This window comes from Pagrus major, chromosome 14 (genome assembly GCF_040436345.1).
Source record: "Pagrus major chromosome 14, Pma_NU_1.0".
In the NCBI taxonomy this organism is placed as follows: Eukaryota; Metazoa; Chordata; class Actinopteri; order Spariformes; family Sparidae; genus Pagrus; species Pagrus major.
Genome location: NC_133228.1, coordinates 18,011,126 through 18,020,153, shown reverse-complemented (window position 1 = coordinate 18,020,153; position 9,028 = coordinate 18,011,126). Strand labels below are relative to the sequence as shown.

Genomic DNA, 9,028 nt, shown 5'->3' with positions numbered 1-9,028 from the left:
AATCTCTGCAAACAAGTGTCCTGGGGACCTTATATTCATCTAAGAACAGCTTGTTTATTCAGTTATGGAAGAAATAAATATGAAAAAACCTCATTAATACTGTAAATATTATAATCCTGACTTTGAAATTCTTCAAAAAAAAACTACACAATGCACCTTTAATGCGTCTCTTTGCTTAAGATTTGTAAATCACTGAGTAAATAATGACACAGCTCACCGTGGATATGATGCCAAGATAGGAAATCTTTTATTACAGAGAAAAAAAACTTTTCTTCCAAAATATAGAAATCTGTACAACTTCCGCACAATCAATTTACATGAACTGTACAAATTTACAGCAGTTCATCACAACATACCCAAGGAAAAGAAACTGAACACGATAAAGATGTACTGACATGAGATCACAAGATAGACAGCTTTTCTTCTTGGGTAAGCTCGGATTTTTTTGTCTATTTTTTTTCTGGTTTTGTAGGTAAATAGAAAAAAAAAATAAAAAGGAAAAAAATAACAGAAAAAAGTAAAAGAAAGAAAAAACAAAGGATACGTCTACACTTACAGATCATGGAAACTAATTTTTTTTTTTTACCAAAACAACTTTGGTCCTTGCCAACACTCCCATCACAAAATGGCTTCACTTACGAAAAAGCGTTATCCATGTTAAAAGATGAAATACAAAAAAGGAATACATCTAAAAACACCTCTGGATAGCAATTATTGGCACTTCCCATGTGTAATGTTATGTACTCTACCATTTGTTGTACAGTTACAATACATTCTACAATATGTAAAAACACCTCAAATGTGAAAGTGGCAATAATTCAACTAATCAATGACAACTTTTGACGACAACAACAACAACAAAACTGCTGTTCCCTTCCTGCTTCATGTCTTAACATGCACAACTTTTCCACAAGGGTATTTATTGAATGTCCGAGGCCTGAGTTTGGCAATACATTCCAGGAGAGACTCCTCGCGTCTCAAAAAAAAATGTCACGACTTCAACTTGACATATTTAGTGCATTTTAATGTGCTATTTTACCTCTGACTACTCAAAAGCACTCTCAATTCTGTAACCTATGTGCGCACAAGCTGAATGGATGCCATTTAAATAATCGACATTACTGAGAAACCATTTTTCGGGTGGTGGTAGTTCAGTTGAGAAGGTGTCGAAAAAAGGGATTTGGGTTTTAATTTTTTAAAACTTTTTTTGGGAGCTCTAAAAACAAGGTCTGTTAAAAGTGGGTTAGATCACCAGACTAAAAAAAAAAATCCTCTTAAAAAGAGGATGAAGAGGAGAAAATGGGGATGGCAGAGTGGAAATATGAGAAAATCTACCAGTGTGACCATAAAATACATCGAGAGAAGAGTGAGATGAGACGAGACGATCCGCTCGTGACCGAAATATAGACCAATCTCATGAAATCTCATGACATAAAAAGCTATAATGGAGCAGCGAGATTTTAAAAACTGGTGTCCACTGTGGAAACCAAAGCTCTGGGCTCCCGTCCCAGCGAGCTCCTCTCCATCTGGCCAACGTGGAATCACTGCTTTTCACAGATTGCTGAAGGGAGTATCAGCAGAGAGCAGGGGAGGGGGGTTAGGGGGTTGCAGTGCGTCAAAGGCTATAGCTCTATTACCCATGATCCTCTCAGGCTTAGGGGAGCTTAAACACCCATAGGTCTGGTAGATGAGCGGTGAACCAGCCTGCCGTGACAGATTTGGCCAGCGGCTAAGGCCCGAGCGACACCCGAAGCCGCCCCAGCATCTGCTACCGGCTCGCTGTTCACCGCTCAGCCGCCGCACCTGGAGTGGAGTTGGGGGTACGTCAGACAGCCATCACATCCTTTCATATGCATGTAAACAAAGTCGCCACTCAAACTCAGTAATCAGGCGCAGCGCGATCCAGTGAGATGAAAAACAGAAAACAATGGCCTCGTACCCTCAATTCTTCATCTGTGATCCATGTTTCCACATCTCTCACTAGCCCCCCTAGTGCAGCTTGAGCACGCCAAGCGCGTGTGCTGGTTTTGTTTTATTTTAAATCCATCACTGCTGAGGGAGCGTTCAGGGCTTCTGGTCAGGGTGGGGGATGTTGAATAAGTCCAGAGGTGGGGGGGCTGGAGGGATTTTAGCTGCCCTGGACAAAAGAGTCCGGCCCTGGCCCCCCTCTCCTCTCTCACACCAGCTCCCCCCCCGTCCCTGCCTTCCTTACCCAGCTCCCCACGGTGATGGATGATGATATGTGTCACATTAAGTCTACCTGCATCCACAGGGGGTCAGCTAGCAGCATGCTGGCTTGGCTGAACAGGAGGTCTGAGCTGAGGGGTGATATGTGGCACTTGAGGCACTCTAACCCCCCCCCCGAACCCCAGTAGAGGTGATGGGGGGGAGGATTTGAAGCTGCCAGGCTGGAAAAGGGGACGCCTCCAGCGAGGGTCTGGGCAGCAGGTTGAAACCAGGCAGGCTCACGTAAGCCTGATATTACGTTTAAAATCACAAATGGCTCATAATTCATGACAATGAGGTCTTCCGTAAGGCAATGCACCTCCAATGCACACATGAGGAGAAGTCTCTCCCTTCTGCAAGACCTTGGAAATAGCTAAATGAAAATAGAAGGCTGACAAGGCCTGGTGTTTGTGAATTCAAGTTAAAATTGATCTCTGAACAGTCGGCGCTCCAGACCTCCCTCTGGCCAAAGCCTCACACAGTCATCACTTAGTCCAGACCTTTCAGGCTAACTTTCTTTCCTCTATCAGCAACACAAATCACCGTCTGTGTGTCTGAGGGGGGAAAACAGCTTAGCTCCGCATCCTGCCAGAGCGAACAGTGCCATATGAACGGATGACAGAACGTTTTCCAACATACCACCAAGAAAATACTCTCCACTTAAAAGTCAAAACAGCTCTGAAATGTTCAAATACAGTGTAAAAATAAGGGTTTTTGAAATCCAGAGTTGCACGCTCCCGATTCAATAGACATCAGTCCATCTCAACGTGGGAGCTACAGTATGAACAAAACGGCTAAAAAAAAATGAGGAGGGCAATAAAAACGGTGTGAAAAGGTGACATTCGAATGGATGGAATGCAGGCGATTTTCTCTACAAAAAAAAAAAAAAAAAAAAAAAAAAAAGTACACATCCCACACAATCTAACGTCAAAGTGCATTCAATGTCAATTCTAACAGGGCCACATGACCGAAAAGTGGGTTACAGAGGCCCCCCCTTTATGCTACACTTTGAATTTTGGTGATGCAGGAGATGACGAAGTGGTGGAAGGGAAAGGGGACAAAAAAAAAAAAAAAAAAAAACACGGGAACTTGATTGTGAATTTCAACAACATTCATTAACTGAGGGAAAGGTGTGAGGAGACGGGTCCCCGCTTCCCTCCTCCCCCCGCCCCGGAAAGCTACACATACATGGGTGATGGGAGGGCGACAGTGCAACAGGACACACTGGTATCCATAGGTAACAGGTGTCACAACACATTCCACTTGCACTTACATACAGGCCGCGAGAAGGTCGAGATGAGGGTTTTCTGAAGCTCGGTGCTGATGGTAGACGAGGGAGGAGCAGAAGTTAAGACTGAAAGCTCTGTTTTTATTTTCCAGCTACAAGATAAAGAAAATTCCCTGTGGTCCAAAAAGGTGTTTTTATATAGAAAATAGAGATGCTGTCATTGGGCGTTTCTTTACCTTGAGCTTGGATTGCGAAAATGCTCAGTCTTACACTTCGACTCCCCCAATCAAACCCAGGAAACAAAAACACATAATAAACCTCTGGATTTTGAAATTCGAGGGGTAGTTCCTGGTAAAAATTCCTTACAATTTAGGTGTTTTTGCGGTGTTGAACATGTACCCATAGTAACCACAAGTAAGAAAAGTGCAAAGTCCATGAGAGCCCCCTCAGAGATGGAGCTGATCACCATGTTGTTTACAGTCGAGAGGGGGGAGGGGGAGGGTAGGCGGAGCCAGTCTCCATAGGGGTTCCTGGTTGGTTGGTTTAGCTGCCCCAACAGTTCCATTTCCACAAAGCCTCTCCTCGAAAAAACGGAGTGCCCAGCTGATCCAATGACACAACAGAACAGATGATAATGGGGAGAGAGGGTAAAAAATATCAAACCTACAAGGTTTCCATCACCTGGACGATAGGCCACATCCTCTGCTTTTTTTTCTCTTTTGCTTTTTTCTTCTTTCACTATTTCATTTCATATTCTTAGCTTTAAAAAGGCTCACCCTGACCTGGCCACATGATCTGACCAGCCATGACGTGACCCTGAACAAAAAAAAAAGTAGGCCGGGGGTGACGGTGTGCCTCTTTAACTGGACACAGTCATCATATTGTAGGCTTTGGAGGGACTGGTTCTGCCCAGCACCATCAGTTCCTCCTTGCAGCTGATGTGACTGTCCACCATGGGGCTCATCGGCCCGCTGTTTCCTGAGGGGGAGCCGGCCATGGCGGCGGCCGGTACTCCTGGGGGGCAGGGCTGCGACTCGTACAGGACGCAGATGGAGCCGTCCTCGCCGATGCGGTAGGACACCTCGAAGGGGTCCACCCACAGCGTGAGCTCGCTGGGCAGCAGCAGGTAGAGTTGCTGGATGGTCAGGCCGATGCGCTGGCCCGCCTGCCCCACCAGTGGGTCCATCTTGTGGTTGATGCGGATGCAGCGGTAACCTGAACCCTTGCAGGGTCTGTCTGGGAACCAGTGGTGCTTATATTGCTCTGCAAAGACAAAAAAAAGAGGATGGAGGGAGAGTTTAGCTTTGGAGTGATGATCTAGTAATGTGTCATGAAGACCCAGACAAGAGTGGACAAATAGAAATATATTACTAAAGAGCTGAGTAGCAGAAACACTGTGGACTATAGACGTCTGAACAAAGGTTGAAACATTGATGAGTCCACGTGACTTCATAAACATACTGTAATCTGGCCATCAAAACTGTTTGTCAAGATGGGAACATCATAAAAAGTAATAAAAACCAAATGTGTTTATGAAGGTTTAATATGCGAGATCCTTGTTTATTATATTCTCTTTTAATAAAATCAATCTGAAGGCTAAGATAAATCTAATCTCAAACAAAACATTACTGCCTGGTGTTCTTAATAACACGTATTGCTTTTTTTGTCACGAGGCAACATAAAAAAGGTGCACTGTGTAGTTATGGGCAAGAAGAGAAAGATCTTCATTGGCTGTTTTTTATACCTAAACTAAATAAACAAGCTATGTTTTCATGACTGAATAAACAGACTGACCTTAAAAAGACAACAAACTCAGACTGAATGAAAATGAAAAAAATCTGCTAAAGAAACACTTCATAATCCTTTTATGTATTTTTTTTAATAACTGCCTGTTCCTGTGGATGTTTTACAAATGTCAAATAAGCCTATACCTTTAAAAAAAAAAAAAACAATCACTGTATTGTACCTATTAAGTCTAAAGTACAGGGTGTAGTTGTGTGCAGAGGGAATAAGAAAGGAAAGAAAAACATCACCACCTGTTACAGCCCTGATAAGCGGCCATAAACAGGCGGCCAGCGGCACCCTGGGCTTACGTGACAAAAAGAGGCCCATTGAATTGCCCAATCCCTCCCCTCGCCGTCGTCAGTGTCACAAAGTCTCCCATGACTGGCTGAACAAAAACACACCGAAAGTGTCGAAGTCCCAGCCAGCCATCTGGGACGCCGGGCTCCACCTCCTCTTAAAGGGAGAGGATCCTATTTTTCTTGTCTGTGTGGAAGTTTACTAAACGCAGTGAAACTGGTGATTCAGAGTGACGCCACTCTCTGAACGCTTCAGGCATTTTCGTGGTCGAGATGATGAGAGGAAAATCGACTCCTGGCTGCCTGATTTTTTTTTTGGGTGTGTGAGGAAGTAAAATATGGCTCACTCTTTCCAGGAGAATTCACTTTTTGGGATATTAAAAAAAAAAGCCTCTTACGTTGAAATTCAAAATCTGTTTTTGTTCTGTTCGTTTACTCTGACATGGCTTGTCCATATTGAATTCCCATTCATGCTAATTTCATTGTGGCCAGTGAAAAACAGGGTAAGTGAAGTGGGCCAGCATTCAGGCTGGGGCCCAGAGGCCACCTGTATGCATTCACAGGATAATAACACCCCTTCCCTTCCCTCCCCCCATGTCTTATCAGTAATGGAGGGGGCTGGCACTCGCGAAAGAACACAAGGGGCTGGATGATCTTTCAGCCTCGGACGGAGCCACAAAGGCAGCCACCGACTAACCCTGGAGCAGCTGGGAAAGGATCAGCTCAGCGGGGCCTATTCTTAAAAACGAGGGCACACGGGAGGAAGAGGAGGGGGAGAGGAAATGGGAAACGGAAAAAGCAAGCAGACGAGTTTGCGCTTAGCCTTAAGAGTTTAATGAAACTGGGTTGTTGTTCACTGTAGCTGACCTTTAACACCACTGTTACATGGGTGTTTTTCCATTCGAAGCCATTTCCTGGAAGCGTAAATCTGCTGCTAATAAACCCGAAAGCATCAAAAACCCTGTTCAGTACAACTACAAAACTACGATTTCAATCTGATCTCCCTCCACTTCCCTTGCTCTCGGCACAAACAAGAGGAGTGGGGCTTTTCAGGAGGCAGACACAATAGTGAGTGATTGTGGCGTTTCCAGGCACAAAAGAGCTCTGGGCTGGCCTAGTTTGGTAGCAGGAAGCCCCACGGGGTACTCAATGTCGTTTCCACACATACATTAAACATTTTTTTTGCTTTTAAATGATATCAGAATCAATCGTGTAGTTTTGTTAACGACAGCAGTTTCACAATCGAGTCTTGCACGTGGCAGATTAAACCTCATAATTCACATTAATTCGATATAATTCATGTTTATGTTGTCTAAATACAGGGTGGGTTAGGCTTTGTTTCACTGGACTTCCCCTTCATTTCCTCCCCGACTACCCTGCGCTGCCTCCTCCGCCTTTAATGTCCTCCTATAGGCTCCCACCAAAACATCCCCTCCCCCACACTCGGGGCCCTGTGCAGCCATTCAGCTCCAACTTTTGTCTGTTTACAAACACGACGTCGAATTGGGCTTTGGGGATCGTTAGCGCGAAGATTTTCCCTTTGAAAAAACACACAATTTAGCATGCTAGCGCTGGCTAGCTGCTTTGTTTTGCTGGACATTTCGACACGTTGCTGAAACGGCCTGCAAACTAAAGACACGCTTTTACATAAGTGAGCTCCTTATGTAGGAAATGTAGGTCATCTGCTGCTGTATGTGCCCGGGAGATGGAGGCAGGCAGATGTATGGCAGCTTTAGAGGCCCAAGACTGGAATGTGTTTACAGCAGCGAGCTCCGAGCAGCACTGTGCCCGTAAAAACACTATAAGTTTAAAAAAAAAAGGGGCAGTATGTAGAAATTCAAAGTCATTACTTTAATATTAATTAGATGTATAACATGTTTTTTTGCCATTACTGGATAAACAAGCTGCAGCCAGAATGGTGGCAGGGTCCGCCAAAGGTTGTTTACTCAGTCATGAAAACAAAGAGGTTGTTTATTTACTTTTCTTAGGTATAAAAAAAATAAATAAAAATAGTAATCAATGAGGATCTTTCACTTTAGATTAAAACTCCTTCACCTATACTACATAGCGCATCTATGCAAATGCATTTCTATTAATCTAAACGAGTTAATGTGTTGAGCATCTGCCATTAAAAATCAAAGGGAAATGTGGCAAAATGCGTTTTATCTTCTCAGCTACATGTTTACAAAAGATTGTGTAAGAAGATCATTAATTCACAATTTCATGGGGGTTTTTTTTCATTTAGGCACACACGTACAAAAAATAAGAAAAACACGGTTAGATTTGTGGCGCAATCGCTGAAGGTTGCCCTAAAAAAAATTGCACATCTCTTCATTATCAAGCCGCATTACGTAATTGAGCTCACTGGGGGCTGTTTTGCTCACTTCTCCGAGAGCTTCATCGACCGAGGGCGCACTTCCTTGTTCGAGCCAAGCGTCCCTTTTCCACCCCCTCCCCCCCTTCTTCCTCGTCTCCTACCAAACAAAAGTAGCTCACCTTAGCCGTCTAATTCAGCTTTTTTTTAATCGAAAATACATCCAATTTTATCCCTTTAATCGCCCTTTTTTAAGCGCTCGTCGTGTTTATACGTTGATGGTTTTTTCCTCCCCCCCCTCCCTCCTCGCTGACGTGCGCGAACAGCGGTGCGCGTCGGTATCGCTGATAGTGATAGTTGGGGGAGAACAAAGAAAGGCTTCTTCTGACCCGTTCTCAGGCCGATTAAAAGCCCAATTTCGCCATTTTACGCTAAAATAAACCCCAAACTCAAATCGTGAACGTGTCGTTTGCGGTGCGAGTGGTGTGAAAAGAGGGTTTTGGTGGTTTTCTTACCTGCCAAAATGTCCTGTAAGCTTTGGCTGAATGTTTGGACCTGTCGATCGTTTACGTGTCCTTTTACCCTCAGAAATCTCGACAGAAATCCGACGGCGGCGGTGATCTCTGGTTTCATCGTTCCCCGGGCACAAAGGGTATGCATTGAGAAAAGGCAACGGCGACGATCCGCGCTCGTTTCTTGCTTTTTTTTTTCTTCTTGTTTTTTACGTGTTTGCCGTCCGACCGTTCGTCTCCACTTCTGGTCGATCCGTATCTGTTGGCGCTTGTGTTGGTGTTTCTCTTGGCATTTATTTAAGTCGAGGTAGAGGGAAGTTGTTGTTTTTGTCGGAGTCCGTGTGCCAGGACGGTTCAGTGCTGGGAAACAGACGCCTGTTATTGGTAAATACAGGGGGTCGGAGGGGGGGTCCTTTGGTGCCACGTTGACCAACCCGCCCTGTTCACTTTCCTCCTCCAGAGTGAGGCTCTCGGAGCGGCGGAGCGGGCTTTTATAGCGCCCCCTCCCCCCGCCCCCCCATCCCCCACAGCCTCGAGACGAGCTGCTACAGCAACAACGGCTGACCAATCAGGAGCCGGCGTCCGTCTGACGAGCCACATATAGGAGGAGTGCGGCGTTCACGTCACCGCTCTGAAAATAAACAGAGGTGCACAGCATGAAACCGCG

At 44.9% G+C, this 9,028-nt stretch overlaps 1 protein-coding gene across 1 annotated transcript; it reads right to left on the bottom strand.

Moving 5' to 3' along the window:
- Positions 1–223: 223 nt before the first annotated feature.
- btg1 (B-cell translocation gene 1, anti-proliferative) lies at positions 224–8,821 on the bottom strand. Its single transcript, XM_073480203.1, has 2 exons — positions 8,365–8,821; positions 224–4,717 (listed from the first exon to the last, which is right to left on the bottom strand). The coding sequence occupies exons 1-2, from the start codon at positions 8,507–8,509 to the stop codon at positions 4,314–4,316; spliced, it is 549 nt and encodes a 182-aa protein (XP_073336304.1). The 5' UTR covers positions 8,510–8,821; the 3' UTR covers positions 224–4,313.
- Positions 8,822–9,028: the final 207 nt, after the last annotated feature.

Excerpts from the sequence above, each read along its gene's own strand:
- btg1 (XM_073480203.1), bottom strand. The coding sequence starts at position 8,509 with ATGCATACCCTTTGTGCCCGGGGAACGATGAAACCAGAGATCACCGCC. Across the intron at positions 4,718-8,364 it reads CTTACAGGACATTTTGGCAG|AGCAATATAAGCACCACTGG; the intron begins GTAAGAAAACCA and ends TTGTCTTTGCAG.